This window comes from Ceratotherium simum, chromosome 7 (genome assembly GCF_057802395.1).
Source record: "Ceratotherium simum simum isolate JZ-2026a chromosome 7, ASM5780239v1, whole genome shotgun sequence".
Classification (NCBI taxonomy): Eukaryota; Metazoa; Chordata; class Mammalia; order Perissodactyla; family Rhinocerotidae; genus Ceratotherium; species Ceratotherium simum.
Window position 1 is genome coordinate 5,038,321 of NC_141906.1, and position 25,263 is coordinate 5,063,583.

The 25,263-nt window shown below is 41.6% G+C and overlaps 1 protein-coding gene across 3 annotated transcripts in view; it reads right to left on the reverse strand.

Moving 5' to 3' along the window:
- BBOX1 (gamma-butyrobetaine hydroxylase 1) overlaps window positions 1-25,263 on the reverse strand; it is a 57,124-nt gene that overhangs the window by 19,107 nt on the left and 12,754 nt on the right. For all 3 annotated transcript variants that reach the window (XM_014783651.2, XM_087433075.1, XM_087433074.1), the window contains one exon: window positions 9,027-9,225. In XM_014783651.2, coding sequence (XP_014639137.1) covers window positions 9,027-9,225 — 199 coding nt within the window. The remainder of the gene's footprint in view (window positions 1-9,026; window positions 9,226-25,263) is intronic.

The window sequence follows — 25,263 nt, forward strand, 5'->3', positions numbered from 1 at the left end:
TCCTGAGGAATTTACAAGAGAAAGGGCTTCAGACAACCAAAATGAATAGATATATTAACACAGCACTGCTGCTGAGTAGTAAATTTATATTTACTTATAGAACTAATCGTAGGGGAGAAAAAAGGACATCGAAAAACTAAAAAGTTGGGAAACCAAACTGTAGTGCTAAGGGGTGCACACTTGGGGGGATGATACTTTGAACCAGGAAAATAAGGTAGTGAATATTATGAAATTCTGGAGAGATGTTACATTGGGGAGGAAAGAGAGCTTTGTGATTGGTTACAATATGTGTGTGGGTTCTGGAGCTGCTGGCCAGTTTCCGTTTCTTGACCTGGATGGTGATGAAGAGTGTTTGCCTTACAAGAATTCATTAAGCTATTTATGTGATTTCTCTGTATCTGTATTATGATTTACCATGAGAACTGCTTTTTTTTCCATTTATTTTCAAAGGTTAATAATACTCCCAATAATAAAAATAAAGACAAGTAGTGACAGAAAGATGACAACTACCTCTAAAAGCATAAAGAAGAAAGTTATAGCGATTTGCTCCAAAGTCCCAAAGACCTTCATCATGAAAAACTAAGAATGCAGTGCTTTGTACAGTAATAAAAAAAGTAATTTATAAGAATTCCACATTAAACGTATTTAGTAGTTTTTTTGGGTGGGAGGTCAAATTGTGCTTAATTTATTTCATCAGAACAGGAATTGGATGCTAGTTTAGATTTTTAATGTGAAACATTATTTTCTTTTGTGACAAGTTATCTGATTCTTTGTCAAATGTCATTTTGCCTTTGCATAAACAGTTGGCTATGATTTGAAATTAATGGAGGGGAAGGGAATGAATATTCTGGTGCTGTTGTTATGATTGAGTTGGAGAAATTTCCGTAGAATCCTGTCAAATCACTCTGTTGCGTCTGAGCTATAAATATGAACAGAAGCACATTTGACAATTGACAGTTGTGATGGCCTTAGGAGCTATGGGGAGACATCAGGGAACAACACATGGCCACAGTAGCTCATGTGCAAGGGAGACTGCAAACTGCTGGTCCAGCAGACCTGGTTTCATAGCCTGATTTCTGCCTCACTTTCCTTACCTTTAAAATGGGGATAATGATTCTTATCAGAATTGTGAAGATTCAAGAGAACGACTGTAAAGCCCTGAGCTCAATATTTAGCACATAAAACGTGCTGAATAGAGAATTACCTCCTCCCATCCCTATGATAACAGCTGCCTGTCATGGCTGTACAGAGCACAGCCAAGGAGACAAGGGGATCAGGGGGCTTGTGGAGAAGCAACCGACTGTTTAGGGTCTCATAAATTTCCTCAAGGGATTTCTAGAGGAGCATGAGACAGAAATTATTTTTCCTTTCATTCATGAGATGACCTCAGACTCAAGTGGTTTTGTTGGCAGCAACTTTAATTACTATGAAAGTTAATATTACAAAGGGAACCCCAGGGACCGGATCTTGGCTGATAACAAGCTGGGGTTCACAATGGCCCAAAGAACATGGCTTGTTACTCTGCTCAGGAAACCCTAACACTCACAAGAACACACATTTTAAAGGTTCCCCCCCCCCCCGAACACTGTGATCAGTACTAAATCGAAAACAACTCATTAAGAGATACCAGTGTGATTTTTTACAAAGCAGGATGGAATTACAACTAAATTCAGAACTCAGACAAGTTTTCTTTGTTTTCTTCCCAAGTCTGAATTGCTTCTATGTTGGTTTTTCATAACTCAGAAGCCATTTTTATTTAAGAAGTGCTGTGGGGTTTCTCCAGCAATTTCTTGGCTAGAAACTTCAACGAAACGGGTAAACTTGTTTTTCTTTCCCTGTTCAGTCCCCACATGTCACAAATGTTTTCTGGTAATGTGTACATCAAGCGAGTAGCTGTTTCAAAGTCAGATTTGGAGGCAGTGCTAATGGTAGGAGCAATTTCTAGTGGGCCAGATGCCAAAGAATAATAATATTGTTCACTCATATACTCTCAATCTCTAATACAATCTAATGTGTGAAATGCTGCTGGGCTGGCTTACAGAAATGCGAGCAGAAATCCAGGGAATGCTGGAACGGACATATACTTGAGCTCCCCAGAGGCCATTTCAATATTGTTAATTCCTAACTGGCCTGGCTGGTGTATTTGACAAACAGCCCGCTAGAAACATTTTCTGTTTGACATTATTTTATTCATGCAACGAAGCTGCATGCAAGGCACTCAGGCAGATGCAAAACTGGGCAGTAGTAGTAGCATTTTACATTTTTCCAGCAAATTTTCCTCCAAAGGCCTCAAAGGACATGATGAGTATTAAAACACTCCTGTAGAAAGAGGGAAGCCAGTCCTCGTAGAGGAGAACCACAGAACTCCGTGAAATTACTTGAAAATTTAGACCCACGTGTCACCTCCAAAGAGCTGATGGTGCAGCCAGGGTTAAACTCTGTTTCCCTGTTGGTCCTGAGGGCAGCTCTCTGGGCAGTAATGCAGTACGGATGCTCTGGGGCGTTGGGTCCTCAATTCTCTTCTCAACTCTTTGTAACGAAGTGTTCTACAGTATTTATCTAGATTTTTTCACTACAGTTTATAGCCGTATAAGTTTTATTCAGCAATTATACAGCTTCCATGCTTATCTCCACAGGATAAAATTTGCCTGGCACCAAAATCCATAAGTTTCTTTTCTTTTACCTCTTTTCCTCATTGTCTCTCACCATCTTTATTTTATTTCTGATGTTATTGTTTCAGAAAAGTATATTTTTTCATTTTCACTTCATTATTTTTACTAGTTTAATTCTTGCTATATGTATTAATGCAACTTGCTTATGCCAGCAAATGAAACATTCTTAGAAAGATGAAAACCCGAACTTCTGGGCTCTGTTCTAGAAAGCAGGCCGTCTTTCTAGCCAATGTTGAAATCTGTACTCTCTTCTCTTTGACTTTCTGATGAAGAAACGTCACTTAGAGGTGCCCATGAGGTTAATTTTCTAACTAAAGACTGATAAATGTCGACAACGCTAAGAAAGGATTTTTGGTGTCTTGACCAAATGGAAGTCCTCAATATCTTAGCATGTATTCTTTTTCGTTAAAATTTCCTGAGAGGTCACTGCGTGGGAGGCAGTGAGCTGGTACTGAAGATACCATCCCGATTAGGCCACCGTTTCTGCCTGCACGGAGCTCAGTGTGACAGTGGCAATGGCAATGAGATACACGTGCCTTATTTTCAAAGGTTATTCTGGCTGGTAGTTACTAGTTAGCAGGATAACTAGTTAATACACAATACCAGAGCTAAACATTTTTTAAAAAATATGCTGCTGAATCTTCCTCCCTCTCCCGCCCTCTGTGTCACACACACACACACACACACACACACACACACACACACATACAAAGGAGCTCATATAACTAATAATATCCTAACCTAGCCAGTTTATTTAGTTGTCCAATAAATTAGAAAAGGAATTCTTAGAGTATGATTTTGCCTTTTTAGGGAAGACCATCTGAATTCTCAGTGTTGTCCTATAATTGCAGTCTGACAGGACCAAGACCAGCAAACATGACCACGACACAGCAACAAACAGTTGTGCAGAGCTGTGCATTTTCTTCCACACTGCATGCATTACCAGTAAAAGCAGAATCTTCCTCAGAAAATGAAATTGCCTTACTAGATATTATGAATATGTGGGAGAGAGGAGAATTTCCACCTCTTTCTGGATAGGCCATTCAGAATGCAAAACTGGCTCGTTTGGGTGAGGAGTCAAATACTTAGGTTGTTTTGCTGTAGTGCCTGAGCTTGCGGATGAGGTGCCGGTGGTGATCTCACAGAGCACAGGCTGGGAGGGGGTTCTCCTCCCGAGAGGCAGAGGCTGCCAAATGGAGGGAGGATACAGTAGGGGTGAGGGTTGCAAGGGAGGAGGAAAGCGGTTAGTAGGTCAAGTGAGAAGGGCAAGAAAGGCCAAAAAGCAGCCAAAAGGAGAGGAGGACTTGGGTCGGGCTGTCTGTAGGCCGAATAAAGCCTGGGAGATGGAAAAGCAGGGGAGATGCTTGCAGGAAAGAAGGTGTTGAGTAGGAAGGGAGGGAAGCAACCCTGAGCAGCAACTGAGAAAGCAACTGAGCTGTGGGTGTCCCATACCAGCCCTCTTGGGGGGATAAAATGCCTTGTGTTTCAGTTGGATTAGCTTGGGATGGGGAGGAGGGGCTGCATGGCATACGTAGTCTTAATTAAATATGTATTGATTAATGCCACATCTATTTGCACAGTGGCAACCTGCGTAAATTTTGAGCAGTCTGGTTTCGTTCTCTCTGGTGGCCATATTGTTAGCTGGATATGGCCCCCTCTTGACCATGCTGTCACCATGTGGAGAGCATCACCCTTCCGGTATGCACTGGCTCTTTCACTGCTGTTGGTATGTATTAACTGTCATGTTGCCCTATTTGCAATGCCAAAAATCCAGACTTACTTTTAGTTTGTTCTTGGTTTCATGAAATTTTTATTGGTCCAGATTATTTAGATGAAGTCAACTCGAGTATTTACATTCACCCATATACAAAAATCACCAAAGATAGTTTTCCGTAAAGTAGAAACCTACATCTAGTTCAGAACAAAATGCCCAGCAGGGTGCTTTGCACCGAGTAGAATTGAAGGAACAGTTGTCGCATAGCTGAGTAAAGCCATGATTCCATCAATCAAGACCTTCTGTTTGATGCACAGCGATTGCACTTTCTTTCATATTTACTCTGTGGGAGGCATGCTTGAAAACATCCTAATATGGGACAATCATTAAAGATGGCAGTATACAGGTAGAGTATAGTTTACAATGACTATTTCCCATTGGGTTAATTATGCCATAAAATTCAGATAATTTCTTTAATAAAGGAATGATCCGGGGGCCGGCCCGGTGGCATAGTCATTAAGTTCGTGTGCTCTGCTTCGGCAGCCCAGGGTTCGCGAGTTCAGATCTTGGGCGCAGACCTACCCACTGCTTATCAAGCCATGCTGTGGCGGCACCCCACATATAAGGTAGAGGAAGATGGGCATGGATGTTAGCCCAGGGCCAATCTTCCTCAGCAAAAAGAGAAGGATTGGCAACAAATGTTAGCTCAGGGCTAATCTTTCTCAAAAAAAAAAAAAAAAAAAAAGACAGAAAGCTATTTTTATGGATTTTGTGTGGGGGGTTCAGAGATACAGGATGAGGCTTTTGGCCCCACTCTGTAAAAACTACATTGCTCCATATCAGAGGTTTAAATCTTCCTGAAAAGGTTATCTTTTTACATACTGCTCCACATGTATGTACATTTGACAAAATTGACAATACGAGTTTCTTTGCCAACTCTTATTCTTTTCTCCCAGGAAATCTTTCACCATCAAGGCAGTAAGGCTTGCGTGAAAGCCTTGATTGCGTGAAAAAATATCATCTAGATGATTTACCAACAAAATAATGACAAGCATCTGAGAAAATACAGATGTGGAAAACGATGTGTACTTTTGTCCTCAAAGCTATTACCATTTTGATTTAGTAGCTGAGCATAATTTTATAGTTATGAAATGCTCTAATGATTATTACATTCATCTGCTGCCTTATCGTCCTTTAAAAACATCTAGGTGTGCATTTATTCATCAAACATTTATTCCTTGCCTCCTATATACCAAGACTACACACAGTGCTGGAATCGACTGTTTTTGTTTATCCAACCAACTGTTTAACAATGGAGATGACAGCCAAGAACCAAAAGTAGATATTATAATTCTCATTTTAGACTCATGCAATTCAAATTCTCCAAACTAGTGACTCTATTTGAATGGAAAAGTACTAGGTGGGGATTAGTTTCCCAGGGGAGTCATGTGTAAAGCAGCCCCAAGCTATTATTGTTTTTGGCATCTCACTAAGCAGGAGCGGAAGCCAGGCTGCTTGAAAAATCTACATGGTCAGCAAAGCTTCCCTTTAACCTCCCCCACTCTCCTTTCTCTATCCCCCTCCTGTTTTGGCAGTCCCTCTTCTCCATTATTTATGGCCTTCATTTATTCATTCCATTCACTCACTCACCAACCAATTATTTTCAAACAAGAGTAAGGCGCTTTGCCAGTGGAGAAACAAAGCTATGAATGAGACGGACCCTGTTGAAGGCAGCGACTGGTTCTGTTGTGAAGCTGTCACAGCCAGGCTTTAGCACAGCACAAAGAGGAGCATTTAGTTCACGTGATAGTGAGGGTTCAGAGGATGTAAAGCACCCAAGTTCTACGCCAGTCAAGACCTGCCTTGTCTGGAACTACCCGTTCCTCTCAACCAGAGCCGCAGGGGAGAATCACCTGCAGTTTTTCAAGGTCCTGATCCTCAGGCCAAATCCAAGTCCTGTTAAAAAAAAAATCTCTGAAGATGGGACCCAGATGTCAGTATTTTTTAAATTGGCTATTCCAGTGTGCAGCCTAGGTTGAGAAGCATTGTTCTAAATATGCTTTTTTCTTTTAAATCTCACGTTACCCAAACTTTAATATCACTTTTCCACATTACTGTGGAAAGGAGCAGAAAAGGAAAATAACATCAGGGAAAAGATTCACTTTTCTCTTTCCTTAACAAACAAACAAACAACAAACCAAATCAGCAGACAAATGAAAATAAAGCAACAACAACAACAAAACTGTTCTCTTCTGGAAGTTCTTGAGGTAGGGAGTTAAAAATTACCAAAATAAAGGAGAGCTCTTGGTAATCAGTGGTGCAAGCAGCAGTGGATAGTTTGAGAGATTTAGGGAAGAAATGGGATCGTCTGAGGACGGTGAGTTGGGTGGGTTAAACCTCCTGGTCAGATGCAAAGGTATAGGACAAAGACAATGGAACAGCAATAGGGCATCTGATTTGTTTTAACAACAAACCTTTAGTATTTATTCCAATAAATTTCACAATATTAGATCCATGGCCAAATTGTTAGCCTTTTTAGGACTTGAGAAAACAAAACACTACAAAACACAAGTCATAAATCAGGACAAAGATTGTGACCTTTAATGTGATGGATGGCGGTGGGAGTTAGGGAATTACAACAAAGAGCCCCCAAATTTGGCCACCAGTATAAATTGTGAAATGTGCGGGCATAGATACAAAAAGTCTGTTGTCAGCAAGTAAAAACTAAGTAAAACATCGTAGAGGAGATTTAGTTGAAGTCTCCTGTTTTCCTCTGGTGCCTGAAGGAATCTTCTCCATGTTCCTCCTTCATATCACTGATAGTGAGGGGGATTAGGAAGCCCACCAAGGAGACAGACCCAGATTCCAAGTTTCACTACCTGTGGGAACTTGAGTTATAGTCAGTTCTCTGGGCTTCAGATTCCTTATCAGAACTGGGGGATAATATCTATTTCAGAAAGCTGTGAAAATTAAATAAAGAACTAATAATACAGTTAAGGCTCTTAAGAATTTCAAGATTTTTCCTCCTTTTTCCTTTGTTGTTACTGCTGTAATCTCTAAGGCAGCTTAAATTCTTACAGACATAGGGGAGATAAAAATTTTGTACAACACAAATTTGCCAATGGTGAAAGTAAGTTCTTGGGGTGTTAGGGGGGAGCTGGGTCATCCTAGCCTAAACAGGAAGGAGTCTTCCGCCCTGAATAAACTTGCTCAAATCACTGGGGGCAAGTGACTCGATATTTCTGATTCTCTCATTATCTAGAGACACGTCTTACTCTGGATTAGGGGTGGCGAACCCAGAGGCGAGCAGGGCGTTGCAGGTGTGAGGCAGGGGTGGGGGTGGGATTTGTGGAGCAGAGATGGAGAATATGCTCTCTTCCCGGGGCAGCCACTGCTTACGTCCAGCAGACTGTTAGCATGCAGGCTAGATTCAGGCTCAGTTGTTGCCAGATTTGATTTTTCAAGAAAAGTCAGATCCACATTTAATGGAAGATCTTCCAGTTTTTAAGTGTTGACAACTAATCCCATTTTCTTTCTACACCATGTGGGCCAAACAAAACATATCTGAATGTAGCCTTTGTGTCACCAGTTTGCAACCTTTGGGTTTTGAAGGTCTTTTTCACCTCCAGTGCCTTCTACTCTATGAGCCTGAGAATAATTGTATCCATCTCGCAGGAGGGCCTCACCCTAAAGACTAGAAATGTAGTCATAGCTCCACTGCCGGGTAAGTGTTTCCTGTTGTTAGTGTTTCATTATTCATAATTAATGTTACCTCCAGGCAATTCTTATGCAAACAGCTTCTTTCCAAAGTTAAAATCAATTGCATTTCCTGTTACTTGCTAAAGTGCACAGATTTAATTTTCTGCATGTTAGTTTTATCTTTTTTAACACATCTAGTGCCTGGTTTCAATTCCCCAGGGCCCAACTTTATTTTGCGCCAACTCTTGGGAGGTAAATCTTTAACGAACTTTAACGTTTGTAAACCTGAATATGTTATAAAAGTCTTGGGGAAACACAGTCTTCCATCCTACCTGTTATCAACTGTCTTGTGTACCCCCAAATTCATATGATAAAGCACTAACCCCCAACATGACTGTATTTGGAGAAGGGGCCTTTAAGGAAGTAATTAGGGTTAAATAGTCATAAGGGTGGGGCCCTAATCTAACAGCACTGGTGTCCTTATAAGAAAAGGACGAGATACCAGGAGTGCAGGTACCCAGCGGAAACGTGGTGTGAGGACACAGTGAGAGGGTGGCCATCTGCAAGTCAGGAACAGCTCTCCCCAGAAACCAAACCTGCTGGCACCTTGGTCTTGGACTTCTGGCCCTCAGAACTGTGAGGAAGTAAATGTCTATTGTTGAAGCTGCCCAGTCTGCAGTATTCTGTTATGGCAGCCCTAGCAAACCCACATAACACCTATAACTAGCCTGTCTTTTGTGTCTGATGTCTCGGGGCTTTTAGGTTCCTTAAAAATTCCAGTCATTCTCAGAGAAATCCCACTTTTAACCTCATCTTCCCATCTGACTTCCTGCTTAAGACATGATAGAAATTTCTGTATCTCCAGTCAAAAGAGTCCCCCTTCTGGGAAACATATCAAACTGTGTATATAATGGCAGAACACAAACTACTTGGTGACTCACCCGTAAAATGTGAGATAAAGGAAACCGATTCTTTTCCCTAGTTTGAGAACTTCTCCACGTCTGTCAGCAGCTCCCGTGAGTCGCACTATGCCGACTTTCTTGAGGCTGGAGAGCCACTTATACGCGTGCTCATCATTTATTAAAACATCCTCAAAATCCAGCGTCGGGAGCTGGAGCTCCGAACCCCAGTACTGACATTCTGTGAATCAAGAAAGGAGAAACCAGAGTGGGTTACGGTGTTTTCACATGCAATGAAAACCTCAGAGAAGGGGCAAATTCGGTGAAGCTGACCTTTGATTTATCACAGAATTCAGCAATATTAGAACTGCCCATGTTACTGGCTTTTCTTCCCTGGAGCCAAGCCAGTCTGCTTCCTGCCTACACCTGTGCCTGACCCGCGACAGCTATTTGATACCCCGTGTTTGTTGAGAGAATGCTGTTTAGATTATGGATGGCTCTTGACCTGTACGTTTTAGGGCTTCTCTGCCTGGACACTGCTTAGAAACGAGGCCGAGACCTTGTGTGTTTTAACAGCCAAGTTATATTGCTCAACTCCGAACAGATGATGCAATCAGAATGGTGGACTAGAACAGCATATGCCTGTTGGGGGGGGGGCCGTGTCTGCCGTGGCAGGTACAGCTCCTTCTTTCTCTTATTTCTCCCGATAAGAAGCTTTCTCTGGGGTCAAATCGTTCTCTGGAATCAGCAAAAGCTGTCTATGGGAAAGAAAAGATGAAAGGCATGGTCCTGGGAGGTGTAGACCCTTTGGTGACAATGCCACAGCAGATCAAGTCAAATGCCTTCCTTGGCTCTGATTCCTCATGATTAAATGCTCATAAAAACCTTCATTTGAGAAAACAGAAAGGAAAACAAATGTAAAAAACAATTTGCTTGCAAACCAGGGTCTTCCAAAGGAGATGGAACACAGAGGAAATATAATTTTGCCAAGGGCAATAACTCCGATATTAACAACTGCGTTCAGGAAAGACCTAACTCTAGCTAATCCATTTCATTTCTTCTTATTTTGGGAAAGAATTTGCCTTAGGAAGGCAAACCTTCCTAACAACTGACAGAAGGAGGTCTTACGACCCCAATAGCATCCTGAGCAATGCCCACCTTTCTAACTGGGGAATAGATGTCGTGTTACAGAAAACAACCCCAGATCCCCCAGTTTTAGAATGAGGAATGGGTCAATGTTCCCTTGTAGTATTTGTAGACTGGAAATCATTCCCTCTTGGATGTCAACATGGCTGTTTCTGTGGAAAAAGATTTCTTAGCAGTCAGATAGTGGCTTTAGTGGTAGAAAGGTACGTGTGCTGCAGGAAGCCATGTCCTCCTTTTCACCAGCTTGTTGCATAAGGACATTTGCAGAAGTGAGTAGGTGTGTGTGTGTGTCGGAAGATCTAATCAGGCTATAAATGCATATATTGCCCAAGTTTCTGGGTTATTAAGCATAACAGCTTGCATAATGAGGCAGAATTTCCAGGGCCTAAATTGCAAACTGTAAATTAGGCCTCCCTAGTGGCTGCATTAATTCCTTTGGACTAGGTTAATATTCTTTAGTGTTGAATACATTCCACAAGCCCAAGTGACTTATTGTACCTTCTCAGGAAGTCGAGCTTACATTCAGCGACTGGCTCCTAATTTCTCATCTTAACTCTTCTCTCTCTGTGGGACTAACCAGAACTGGAAAAAACTATAGCCTTTCCTGCTCCTTTTTTCTGGCACTGCTTATTAAGTGCTCTCTACATTTGAGAAAACCTTAGAATTTAATATCAACCAAGCCACCTTGGCAAAGGGAAGCAGCTCAGCATACGGACCATATTGTGTTATGCCAGAGCAAGTGGCTAAAGCCAGGACAGACAATGAGATGTGAAGGTTTTGGGATACAATTATAGTTTTTTTTTTTGCAGGGGGGAATGGTGTAAGATACTTGTTCGTGGTATTATTTGATATAGTAGCTACCCAATAATTATTTGCTGGTTTATTTTTTCAATAAGCCTAATATTTCACCATGTCGCAAGGCACTGTAGTAGGCAGTAGGTTTTAAAGAGCTCATAGTCTTTGGAGAATTGGCCCAGGAAGCAGACAACTAAAACACAATATGATAGATGCCAGTGTTGAAGTACACGCAGGGTACCATGAGGTAGCAGAACTTCTGATCCCTTATCTAATGATCCTCTGACGACGCCAGCTACTCTTTCTCTTGCCTGCAGTTCCCCAGGTCTGTCCCTCATGTCTTGACTATTTCTTCTCAAGTCAAGCAGGATTGGTTTCATATGCAAGAGCCTCTTTTCTGAGAGGCAATCCGCTTGGCTGTGTTTAGAATATTGGGTGATGTGGTTGTTTGCTTTGCCACTCCCATTTATCACTCCTCTTTGCTCTTTGCATTTAAAACCTCCAGATTGTAATATCTGATACCAACCAAAAAGATCTGCACAAAGAAAGGATAAGGGCCATAAAGATTGCTGATTGGCTCCCTAACTAGAAAAGTCATTTGGCTTCCAGTTAGGAAAAAAATTTCCTCGGCAAAATATCAATGTTAAGGTCATAACTAACAAGTCACTGTCTCCTCTTTCCAAAGCTTACGCCTAAGTAGACTACATCCAGAAACTCAAAAATTATTGAAAACAGCTTTAAGCTTATTGAGCCCCAAATGAAACTTATCAGCCCATTGAGAATTAGAGGTGGATGCGATGTTAGAGACTCGTCTGGCATTTTCACATCGGCTTTAGGATTTCCCAACAGCTTCAGTTCTTATTATTGAGTAAAAAGATTGTCTAAACCACAGCTGAAGATTCTCCTAGGTCTTGGGCACTGTGGTGATCTGGCCAAGGCCGTGTTTTTTGTTTCTGTAGAGACTGTCAGATGGATTAGCCATTGTCTACACGGCCATCTACAGCAAATGTTGTCTTTATTACAAAGGTTAAGTAATTTATTGATGAACCCCTGTTACAGTATTTAAAAGAAAAATCTTATATCCTGTTGAGAGCACACCAGCCTGGAGAGATAGTGTGATCTAAACCACAATATTGTCAAATTGAGCTTTCAGAGGTGATGGAAATATTCTGTCTGCACATCCAGTACCATAGTTCCTAGCAACATGTGGCTATTGAGACTTGGCATGTGGCTAGTGGAACCGAGGTAGTACATTTTTCACTTCATTTAATTTCAACTTAAATTTAAATAGCCAGGGCCGGCCCTGTGGCTTGGTGGTTAAGTGCGCGCGCTGCGATGCTGGTGGCCCGGGTTCGGATCCCGGGTGCACATCGAGGCACCACTTCTCCGTTCATCCTGAGGCCGAGTCCCACATACAGCAACTAGAAGGATGTGCAGCTACGACACACAACTATCCACTGAGGCTTTGGGGGGAAAAATAAAATAAATAAAATCTTTAAAAAAAAAAAAAAAAAAAAAAAAAAAATTTAAATAGCCACATGTAACTGGTACTGTATGAAACAGGACATGAATAAAGAACACAGAGGCAGAGAGGCCGAGTGTGAATCGCTGTCCTGCCTCTCACCAGCTAGTTTCTTGGTCTCCTCTCTGAGCCTCCATCTCTTAATTTGTAAAATAGGCATAATTATGGTTACCTTGCAGGTTATTTGTTGACCTTGCAATGAGATTATGGTGAGTAATCTAGTACAGTGCCTGCTAGTAGTACAGTGCCTGCACACAGTAGACCAATAATAATATAATAATAGTCAAAATTTGCTGACACTTTCTAGGTGTCAGGCGCAGTGCTAGGTGCTTTCCATATATTATTCCTTTTCACACTCACAATAAATATGTGCGACAGAGGCCTTCAGCGCTCCCGTGTTATAGAGAAGGGAACAGAGAGCCGAGTCACGCAGCTCACAGTTTGCAGAGCCGGTTAGTCCAACCCAGGCAACTGATTCCAAAGTCTGTAATTTTAACAACTACACATAAAATAAACATTTGAGGCCTTGGAAGACTGTTGTCACATGTATTTTTACGTCCCATGTCTGAATGTCCATAGCATATTCTGTCCCTTATAAAGGAAATCTACCAGATAAAAGAGAAGGCAGGGCGAGTTACAATTAGGAACACTTTGTCTGGAATTGTTCAAGGTAACCTCGGCTCCCAGTCAGGACTGTAAATGCAGGAGAAACACTGTGATGTATTTCACTGCACAACACTCCAACAACACGGCTATTCACCTTTTGTGAGATGAACCAAGGCTTAACAATTGGCTAGCTTCTCTTCTTTAATCTACGCCGGTGTATTTCAGTGATCCATGATTGTTTGGTTTTACTTAAGGCCATTATCACTTTCCACAGAGTTTTGGTGACTGTGTGGCAGGGAAATATAATAAATAGAGATTGAAAAAACATTTTCATGAGATGTAAATGTTTGCAAACTTTGAGTTCGTGTTTTGACTATTTTGTGGATTCAAGACGGATCTGCTTAGGGCACACACTACATACAGCTATATGCATTTATAGCATGTTTTAGTGAATTTTTGTTTTTACGTGAGTCATTTTCCCATTATAGAATAATGCATACACATGCACACACACACTACTTTTTGTTTTAAAAATACAGAATGAGTTAGATTCTTTCAATAAATGTGTTACTCTTTACAGGTGTAAAATTAACTACATTCACACAGAGATTCCAGTGTAAGGCAAGGCTGTCAATACTATAGACAGCATAATCTATACTATAAATCATTTCAAATTTACAAGATTTTACTATCAGAGGGTGGTTACAACGCCTTTTAAGTTCTGCCAAGTTTACAATTTTCCAACTATAGCTTGCATTTGGTGTGCCCTGGCAGGAGCTTTGCAAAAATCAGCCACCAAGGTCCACGGCCCATCGCAGCACCTGTGTCCCAACACAAGCTCCTCGTACACTCGGTTGTTCTGTGTGTGACTTTCAAAGACAACGCTGTGACTAACCAGTTTCCAACTTCATCATAACATCCTGAGTATAAAATACTCTAATTTTCGGGGAGAAATAAACTACGTTTCAATAAATCCACAAGTAAAATCATTCTATGACACCCGCATAGAAACTTTAACGCTGGAAAAGTAATTTAAAAGCATTTTCCCAAGTCTCATCCGGGTGCAAAACACAACTACTGGGGGCCCCAAAGAAAACACGTTGACCAGAGTAAATCATTTGTCAGATGGATACATTAAAAGAAAATCTAAATTTCACACTAGCGTCTGGATACATAAACAGTATGGAAAATGATGGAATATTTAAGGCATGAACCACCCTTTCTAATTTAACTTACAGCCTTACTAATAAATACATCCTTGAACATGTGCTTCACACACCATAAAATTTATGAACAGGCTACATGCTGGCTTTCAAGGAACCATTTGTACAAGGTCTCCTTTTCAGGGTTAAGCATCACATTCCTGGATCCTGACTTGTATTTCAAAAAAGGAAAAGACACAAAGAAGCTCTTCAGTGAAGGCTTCATGGGGGCAGCATGCTGGGTTGCAATGTTATTTCAAGAGTTTAGGCCTTCTGTCCACCTGCATGGAGCTTGCTGGGGCTCTGAAATAGTCATCAAATGTGCTTAGGATCAGCCAGGCTCTTACTGTGTTTTCCTGTAAACACCTGCAGGGGCCCAGCCCAAACCAAAATCTGACCCCTAGTAAACGAAAGACACCTGGGTGGAAATAAAGCCTGATTGCCTCTTCTGCACTGAGGGGACCTGCCCTCTTGGATATTCCCTTACTTCTTGTCTAGTGAACTCGACATGTCTTTCAAGATTCTGGTCACTTGTCCTCGCTGAGACTGAGATCTTCCAGAAGCTGACCCTGAGACGAGGATTTGAACGCAAGCAGTTTATGAAGGAGGTGTCCCCGGAAGCACTCACAGGAGGGGGGGACGAAAGCCTCTGGGAGGTGTTTTAACGAACCGGTGACTGCTTTTGGCAGCAGGGGCTCAGCACTGCTAGACCGTGCAGCAGCACTGTAGACTCCTCCAGAGTTGTCCCAGCCAAGGGCAAGGATGCTGAGACGCACAGGCCACCCGCGCCCTCATTGGTTGAGGGCTGCTTCTCTGGGCATTCAGCCCTGTGTGTTGGCCAAGCCTGCTCCCTCAGGCAGGGAGGCCCTCCAGCGGAGTGGCAGTCTTGCAACAGGAAGCTGCTGGCACGTATGGGAGGAGTGCTGAGGGCTCTGGGGGGCGCCGACAGCCTCTGCAATGCCCTCCTTCAGGATCTGCAAGAGTGGGTGAGATGGCTGTCCTCTGGTCCCCCAGCACCCATACACACCTAAGTGGCAGTGCTTACCACATTATGTGAAAGGATCTTTCACTTATTCAACACACACTTGGTGAAAGCCTTGCTATGCAAGAGAGATCACATTAGTGAATCAAAATAGATGTGATTGCTGCCCTCGTGAAGGAAAAAGTGAATAAAGAAGGAAGCAAACAAATAAATACATAAAAATAAACATTGTAGCAAATGCTATAGGGGTAACAAATAGGTTGTATTGACAAACAATTATTGGAAGTGGGATGGGGAACCCGTTTAGACATGGCAGTTAGGAAAAGTCTAGCTGAAGAGATGCTATTGAAGCCAACTCCCGGGGGAAGAGAATAGCCAGTCATGCAAAGGGCAGGGAGAAGAGTGTCCATGGAGGAGAGACAATAGGAAGAGGGGGACTCTCATTTGTTGGAGGAACTCAAAGTCACTGAGGCAAAGAGGGTGTGTAGCAGACGAAGGGGAAAAGTGAGCAAGGGTGGGTCAGCAGTGCCTCCTCTCGCCCTTCCACTGGACTGTAAGTTCCTTGCAAACTATGGAGAGTGTGACATTTGTCTTTATTTCCTCAACAATACTGCCCCTTTCTCTCCCTTGCCTGGGTATATAGCCCAGGGTGGGCACCAGTAGGTTAGTACATTAGTAGTAGATTAATAGAACTAATATGTCCTGTATCCTAAACAAATCTTTGCTTATTTCCTAATGACTATAGACTAGAAGCAATGCCTGAAAAAAGAGGTTGTGTCTGAGCACACTTCGTATTTTAAAAGATGGAGAAATCCTTAAAACATTTTCTCTGGGTGATAATCCCACCAAACTCAAAAAGTCTCCCTGAGATTGTGTAAAAGACATTTCTAAACAAGTTCAAGTTGCTTGAAAGGAGAGAAACCCATTTTCATCTTGGACTGGTAGGCACCTGGTATGTTCTAAATGCTCAGCCCCATGACGAGAATGAACATCTAGTTGGAGAAAACAAGAACGCCTGAAACAGTGAAGCGATGCTAAATGGTGGTGTGTGATAAATGTCGAAAAAATAAGAGGTAATGTTTATTGAGCACTTATGATTCCAGGCACTCTTCTGAGCACTGTATAGGGATTAATTCATGTAATCCTCATGATAACTCCATAACAGAGGTTCTATTGTTTCCATTTTAGAGATGAGGAGATAGGCACAAGGGTCTCGGAAAATTTGCGCAACGTCACACAGCTAATACGTGTCAGAGCTGGGATACCCACTCAAATAACTTGACTCCAGATATTCAGGAAAAAACGTTGTATGTTGGAGGAAAACAAGCAAGAAAGGATGTCAGGAAGGGTGATTATTACCTCAGACTTCCTTAGAGTTGGCAGGGCAAACCTAAGATTCAGTTTTCCCTCTGTCCTTGCTGTGACTGTCCCCTGTGACACCCATGAAAAGGTCACAGAACAGCTTCATCATCACCCTCAACTGCACAGCACATGTCTCACTGTGGAGCGGCCCATACTGTTTAAGAGGGTTGTATCTTAACCCTCCAATTGTCACAAGCTTCTTTCTGATGCTAAGGCACAATCAACCTTTGTCACCCTTCTTTTAGGCCTGATTCTGTGCTCCAGAATCACACAGAATGTGACAGTCTTGGAGATATGTATAAAGACAGCTACCCTGCTAAGTGTTTCTTTCTAAGGCTAAATAGCCTCTTTCTTCCCCACATTTTTCATGTTTTACGGCTCCCAAGCCCTGCGCGACCCTCTCTGCTCTCCTTCGGGTGATGTGTTTAAGTTTGCTGATGCCCCAGAACAGCACTGATGGCTTGCATCAGACATAATACTCTAGGTGTGGTCTGGCCTATGCCTGCACCGTGGGCTCGCTACTACATTTTTATTCATGCGGCCCAAATCTAATTAATCTTTTTTGGCAGTCTCAACTCTGTTGACTCATATTAACTTTTCAATCAACCAAAATATGTAAGAATTGCCTGTCACCCAAGCCTTCATTTCCGAAGCTAGTTCATTGAGAACGTATTAAGCACATATAGAGATGAGGATGCAGGTCCAATTTGATAGAGACATTGTGTCAAAATTAATAACTCAAGGTTTGAAGGTGACAGATCTGGATTCACATGTGAATTCTGATACTTCCCACCCGTGTGACCTTCAGAAAGTGGCACGTTCTCTCAGTTCAGTGTCTTTATCTGGAAAACACAGGATGAAAACAACCTGCAGGGTTGCCGTGAAATTTAGATGAGGTGATATCTGTAAAGAACTTGACATCTGCACTTGAAGAAGGCAACTGAACGTGGCTGGAGGAAAACACACTGTGATGGCTGATCTTGCTGCACGTGCACTGGTCTCCAGTGAACTCTGTCCTTTACCCACCGGTGACTGTCTCACATTCTGTCCTCACGCCTCCCACATTGCCTCCTCCTACTCATGCTCAGCTGACGACTTTGCTTCTTATTTCAGTGAAAAAATAGAAGGACTCAGAAGAGAAATTCCATACCCTTCCACCACATCTCCCAGCCTACCTGTGTCAGTGTTCTTTTCGCCACTCAATGTATGGTAGATATATTTGTAAATGTATTGCTTCCTTTCCCCACCAAAATGTAAACTCCTTAGGGACAGAGTCTTTCTCTATTTTGTTCACCACTGCACCCCCACACCTAGAAGAGTGCCTGGTCCATAGCAGACACTCGTTAAGCATTTGCTGAATGAATTCATAGTGCATGGTAGATGACCAATAAATGATATCTGTTACTAATTTAAGTAATTTCCCTAGATTCCAGCTGTCTAGTGGGCAAGACAGTCAAATACACAACACTGACTATTCAGTGTGCTAATTGCAGTGACAGAGAAAGGAGCCCACACACATTGCTGCGACCACATAGGGGAGGGGGAGGACGGCAGAATCATGTTTAACGGAGCAGATGCTCTTTAGTCAAATCTTGGCTCTGCTACTTCTTGTCTCTTTGATTTTGAACCAGTTACTTAATTTCTATCAGCCTCATTTTCCTCATGTGTAGAATGGTTATAATAATAAATAATGCTGCCTTTGTGATGTTGTTGTTAGGATTAAATAGAGCAATAAATATTCAGCACTGAGCTCAGTGCCTGGCAGAAAGCAATGCTTTAAAAGACGTGAAGAAGGAAGATTGGAGAAGGAGCAGAAGAAGAGATAGAGGGAGAAGGGGGTACCTGACGTTGGCCGTGCAGACAGAGGGGTGATGGAGGTGGTGAGATGTGGATGGATTCTAGGTTCTTCTGACAACAGTGCTAATCGATTTTCTTGATACACTGGATGTGTAGTCTGAGAGATAAAGAGGAGTCAAGGATGATTCTGATGCCGGAGAGATGGAGTTGTCATCAACTAAGATGGGAAAGACTGTGTGTGGAGCGGGATTATCTAAGACTGTCTGCTTCCATCAGAGGGTTCATCTTTCCTCTGGTTTTCCTCATTTTTTCTTACTGCTCCAAGTAAGTCATTTTATAAATTCTTTTTTTGGTTGTCCATTATGTATTTTGCTTGATAATTTACTCTGGGCTAGAAACTTCCATTATGCCCTATTGAAGTTAGAGGTTAGAGACTCTGCTTCCTCCTTGTATGAGCACACTGATCTCTTTAGATACCTTAACTTTATCTTCCTTATTGGGATTATCTGCTTTTATATGGTCATGAGATTGTACCTAGCTGGGGTCTGGAGTTTTTTTCACCCAAGTATCTAGCTCATCCATGAAATCTAACATGTGTGCTGGTTGCTGGTATTTTCATCTGTAGTGACCCTTAACAGAGTAATAGCGTAGCCACTTCTGCCCTGGCGTGCTGATTACCTCAGCTTCAGCAAACATTTCCAAGTTGCTGATTGGAATTGGGTTCATAGTTGACCAGTCTCTTCACTGCCTTCCTTAATTTTATTTAAATGAAACTAACTGCCAGGTAGGTCAAATTTTGGCCCAGACTTCAAACCAATGTCTGAGTGGCTAAAATCCTTTTCATGGCAATAATTCACCTCTAAGCCACTCTTGTGTTTTCAGCCAGGAATATAACATGATTACTCTCTGTGTAAGGGGAACTCAAGCACAAGGTATGCTGCTGTCTCTCTCCTTCTGTCTTTACCACATGTTCTTCACTATGCCTCTGCTCCTGTGTTCACAGCTCTCTGAACAGGAGGAAAAGGGGAGGAGAAAGGATCCAACAGGCTTCGAGCGTCCACAGAGGGCCAGGCACTGTGCCAAGCACAGCGCTTACGATTTACCATTTATTCTTCATCCCACAGCTGAGAGGCACTGCCTCTTTTACATATGGAAAAAGTCAGGCTCAGATCACTTATGAAAGGAAGTCAGGTTCACAGAGCAGAGCGTCGAAGCCAGCTCTGCTGACTCGAAGCCTGTTCTCCTTTCATAACACGATGCTGTGGCACAGGTAAAGAGCTTCCTTGACATACCACACTCTTCCACTTTCTCTCCTGACAAATTCCAACAAAATCCTTTTTGAAAAATGTATATGCGCCCATTGTTGTATTACAACCTTGCATTTTAGTGTTACCAGTGAAATTGTGTCTATTTCCTGGGCTTACTTTCTTTCTTGCCTGTATTTTGTAGTTTGGCTTAGAGATAAATATAACTATGGGGTGAAATTGTTGGTAAAGGGCTTCACTGGGATGTGAGTTGGATCTTGCAGGATGCATAGGTGAAGTTTGGCCAGACAGAGAGAATAGAATGAGTGATCTGGGAAAAGGCAGAGCTTGGACAAAAGTAGGAATCCACCTGCTTGTGGATGGGGCACCAGGTCGTGGGATGATTGGAAAGCCCAGTGAAGACTTGGGACTTTATCATGCTGCAGCGAGACACCAAAAGCAAGGGGGAAGAGAGATGACAGTGGGCATTGGGAAGATCACCCCGCAGAGCTGTACAAGCTGTGTGTGAACAGAGGCCATGTTATTTCAGAAATCTAGACAGGAGATGATAAAAGGCTCCAACTAGGGTGTTGGCAAGAGGGACAATCTGTGCAGTCTCTTCCCCCTATAACCTGTTGAATACCAGTCTTCTCTGGGCAAACCGACGATGTGCATGGAAGCTTGACAGCCAGTGGGAAACAAGGAGAAGGGATTGTGCCTATTGGTTTAAACTGATATACTGTTCCAGAAGGTCAAGAAGCCTCTCGGTGCTGTTCTCTATGTTTATTGACAACTACTTGCAAGGGAACCTTGTGACGATGAAGTGAGTTAATACGTGACGTGACATTGCTCTTCACCCAACATGGCCCTCCTCCAGAAGGTAAGTAGATACTGTCTCTATTGCGCAGATGAAGAATTTGGGGGCATATAGGAGTAAGTAAGTTGCTCAAGATCACAGACGTTGCAAGGCTTAGGGTCAAGAGCACTCAATTTCGGTGCTATACTGCTCTTTTGATTAAGAGCAAAGTTACAGATTGAGAAAAATACAGCATTTTGAGCAAAAGAATACAGTAAAGTTAGAGAATTCCTTGAATGGAATAGAGTTTAAACATTATTTATGTAACTTGCTCAGCTAGAAATTAGGGAAATCAACAGAATGTGAAAATAGCAACGTCAACATTTTTTTTTTTTAAATAATTTTTTTCGACAAGCATATAAAAAGTTTCTGAAAATTGGAAAAAAAAAATCAATTTTTTTCCATGGGCACATTTGAAAGTTGGGGACTGGAATTTAAAAGAAGAAATTTAAGTATGCTGAAGATATTTACTTCCCCAAAACTAAAGTTGTGTAGTTCTACGTTCTGCCATGTCGAAGAAGCCCAGTGGAACCAGAAGTGAGAAGTGATAATGTTTTAGTCAGCTGTCTTCTGTCTTTGGCTGGTGAATCTCCTGATGTGTAGGCACTAGCAACAATGGCAGGCTAAATTTATAACTTATCTGTAGGTTTGGGGACAATGAAGCCAGCATATGGAGCAATCCAACTTTACTTTTTGAAATTGCCACACTTTGGAATTTTCTAAATTTATAAATTCTAAATTTGCAGTCCAACTGCCAATGTTATAAAACTCATTCCTGGGCTGTAAGAAAAAGTAAGCCTAGTCTGTGAGAAACGGAAGCTTTTACTCATTGAAGAAAGTTCTCTCTGCTTTTATCCTATTTGGAAAAAAAAAAATAGAAAAGAAATAAATTTACTTTAGTGTATCTACAGAAAATTGCTTTCCAAGAGTAAAGAAAAGTTAGTATATTTTCCCTAATTTTTGATGTGGCAAGCATACTGAAAAAAATATGAAAAGAGAATGGGCTATAATAATTTTTCCTTGAAGTAGATTTGCTTTAGGTTCTCAAAAATATCCTCAAACTTTTTCAAGGCTTTTAAAGATGCCAGCTTTTTAAAGACACCAGATTTTCAAAGTCCTATTTAGCACTAACATTGGATGATGCTATGATACTTTGTTTCATGAAGTTGTTAAGTAATAAAAAATTATTTTTAAAAAAGAATATAATTAATGTCTCTAACCTAAGAATTTTTTAAAGTAATAGATGTAGTATACAGGCTTTTTTTTTTAATTTCTATAGTGTATCCAGTTGTAAATTAGACTTAGCTTTAATATTTACCTTTGAGTATGTGGTTATGAGTCTACCAAGTACAAAACAGAAATTGAGTGGGATAATAAATGATATATAATTCAGAAAAGAATAGGACATGGAATACGACACAGAGGAAAAATGAAGCAAAATATGCACTCATAAACTCACAGGCATTTAAGATACCCGTCTTCATTTCGTCAAAACCCCAAAGACATTTCTCTGAAAGTCGATAGGTCTGTTTCACATACGATAGGCAAAACAGAATAGACTTGCTTCTTAAACATGCTTTGAGCTTTTCTCCCACCTGTGCATCAGAGTGTGAGCCTGGCTGACCTCAGGGAAGGAATCTTGATTAGGTCTTTCTTGGGAAGGGAAAACATTTGGGTGCATGATGTGGTAGCTTGATTGCTCTGATGCAGCTGTTTTGACAGAGCTGTTCTGAAGCTATTTGACCTGGCAGCCCCGATACAGTTGGGACATTCTAAGGCAGCCTGAAGAAAACGACATCCCAGCCCATTTATAATTACCATTTAATATGCGAAACAGACACCCTGACTCCATCCCTGACGTGCATTGCAGACTGCCACCTCTGGGGGTTCAAGAATGGCTGAGGGATGGGGCACGGCTTAGAGACAGGGCCGAAATATTCATGGGAGTGAGGCATATTTATTGTGTGCATTACTTGCTAATTAAAAAAAAATAGTGATTTTTTTTCTTTTTGATAAATCTCTGTAAAAATAACCTCTATGCCAAACCAGTTCTGTTCTTTGCACTATAACAAAATCTCCATCTTCAAGTAAACACATGGCCCTCTGCAAGAAAGGGGGAGCTCTCTTTTTTCTTGCCGTGTGCAGGGCACAGAGACTTAGACGGCCCTGATGGTCACTGGAGAGTTTTTCTCCCTCTCGTGCCATGTTCCTTTTGAAACAAAGGAGGGGGTTATAGCCCTGGACTGAAGGGTCGCATATCCGATTAGGAGACAGGTGAAGACTTGCTCCTCTATAGGAAGGGTATATTGAATTGAGGGGAGATGTTCTTTTCTGACTGTGCAATTTCTCAGACCCTGAATTGCTGAGAAAACCAAGCAGACTGCTTCCGTGGAAAAAAGATTTTCTTCAAAGTACAACCATGAAATCTTAATTTGCAATAACAAATACTACTAAAGTCAGAGAATAGTATAGAAATATGTCAGTACCAATTCAAAGAGACAGAGAGAAAAACAAGCATTCATTCTGAGACTGAGTGTTAATAAAAAGAACCATATTTAGGTTCATATGTACAAGATCATATTGTGTGTTGATTTTTTTCCATTTTAGTCCTATTTGTTATGTTATGGGAATTATTCATCTTGAAGTTAGTCACAAAAATGAGTGTATAATTATATCAGTTTCACATGGAAATTAAAATGCAATTACATAAAAAATCTTCATATTTCCAATATTTTTGAAAGTCTGCAATTTTCATCCATATGTTTGGAAACGTTCGCATGCTAGTCTTCAATGGGCAGGTCTTAGGTTGGTAGAGGTTGGAGAGCAGGGCCAGCAACCTCCTGTCCTACTGTAAATAGATGTTTCCCTTGAATATGACTTCTATTCCCACCCTCTCTGCTCCTTTCCCGGTTCACGCGTTTAGTGTCTCTTGCAGGACAATTTCTAGGCCACGCTACGGTCACCCTGCTCCCAGCCACTCTGAACGCCAGCCAGTCCATCCAACACAGATGGCCGTGACCAAGCCCTTCCTACAACACAGACCAGTCACTTCACTCTCTTTTGTAAAATAAATACAAACTAAGAGCCAAAGGAGTGTGCTGGAGGAGGAGGGAATGCAACAAGAGAAAAACAAAGCTAAGGAGACATTCACAAACTTGTAGTCATTTGAGAAATTACATGCATTTGGTCAAAATCAGAAAGACACAACTCTGAAAATGCAAAATGCACTCTAAAAAAAATAAAGCAATCTTCTTCCTAAACGCATAATGATCTTAAACTCGTTTCCCTGGCCTTGCAGACTCAGCCCGGGATCTGATGGCCGGGACCGTCCATCAGCCCTGAGCTCTGGGCTGAGGAGGCTTCCTTGCCCAAGGCTGCAGAACTGAGCCTCCTAGGATGGCCCTCCAGCCCCTTCCTGCTTTGGCCCCTTCCTTCTCCTCTGTTGCCTAACCAGTTTATCCTCAGCAATATTAACCACCTGCAGCTTCCCGAACCCACCCCACTATTTTACACTTCTATGACTTTCTACCAACTTTTTTCTCTGTTGAGAATTTCCTTACTTTCTCTTTGCCTGACAAACTGATTCTTCAAAACCCAGCTCAAGTGTTACCTCCCTTCTGAGGACATTTTCCTGATCTCCTCAGACTCCCTCCTCCGTGTTATAATTAACCTTCTAGGCATGCGTTAATGTACTTAGAATAACGTATTATGCTTATTTGTTTTCATGGTTAATGTCCCCTCCTAGACTTGATAAATCCTTGCTGACAGAATCCATGTCTTTTTTTTTTAACATGGTATTTTCTTACAGACTTTCCAGCACAAAATGGGTGCCCACTATATGTGCAACTGAATAGAAATTTATGAGGGTGTGATTATTGCCCATGTCTTCCTTCCAGCTGTGACCGTCCCATGACAAGAGTTTCTTCTGGCTGATTATCATTTGTCCGTTCATCTCTGAGTTCAACATGTAGTGCCAAGGGAAGATCCAGGGAAAGTGGCCTGCCTCTCGACACCAGGTTTTAAAAGGCTTTCCTCGCTCTCAGGAAAGAGCAGAAAAGGAAATATTGCCACTGAGGACTAAAAACAAAACCCTTTCACAAATGTGACTGAGTTTATTTACATGTTCTGGAGTATAAATATTTGAAAATATGCAATGGCAGTGAAAGAAGGTATCAAATTCTGCAGGCAAAAAGCCATAAAAACAATATTCCAAAAATGGCCCATTAATCTCTTCTTTAACCCACCAACTGCACAGCTTGAGAATATATTTTAAAAATCTGATCTTGTTTTAAACCATTAAAATATTTTCCAGTGTCTAAATAGCAGCCAGTTCTCCTCATGTTCTTCATGCCTGCTGCTTAGGAGTGTGACCAGATTTTTCCACTACTTAACTGAATGTGGTACCACTGCCGTTTTGCTACTGCCTGATAGTACTGAGCAATGTAAGCTATAAACTGCAATCATCGAGAAATGTTAATGGAGGGGTGGCCATATCCTTTTACAATGCTTAAAAGCTTAAGCTGTAATACTAAAAAGTTGGCTTTTATTCCCTGAAATAATCAAAAGAAGAAACTGAAGGAGATTAAAGTAAAATCCAACAGGATTACAAAATTAGGGCAGAGCTAAGGAAAAATATTTTGAGTATCAGAAGAAATCTAAAATAAATAAAAAATAATAATACATTCATGATACCACTTTTTGACCTGGACAGTTGCTACTCAGTCATGTAATTGGAGACTCCTTCAAGAATCTAGCAATCATTCATGG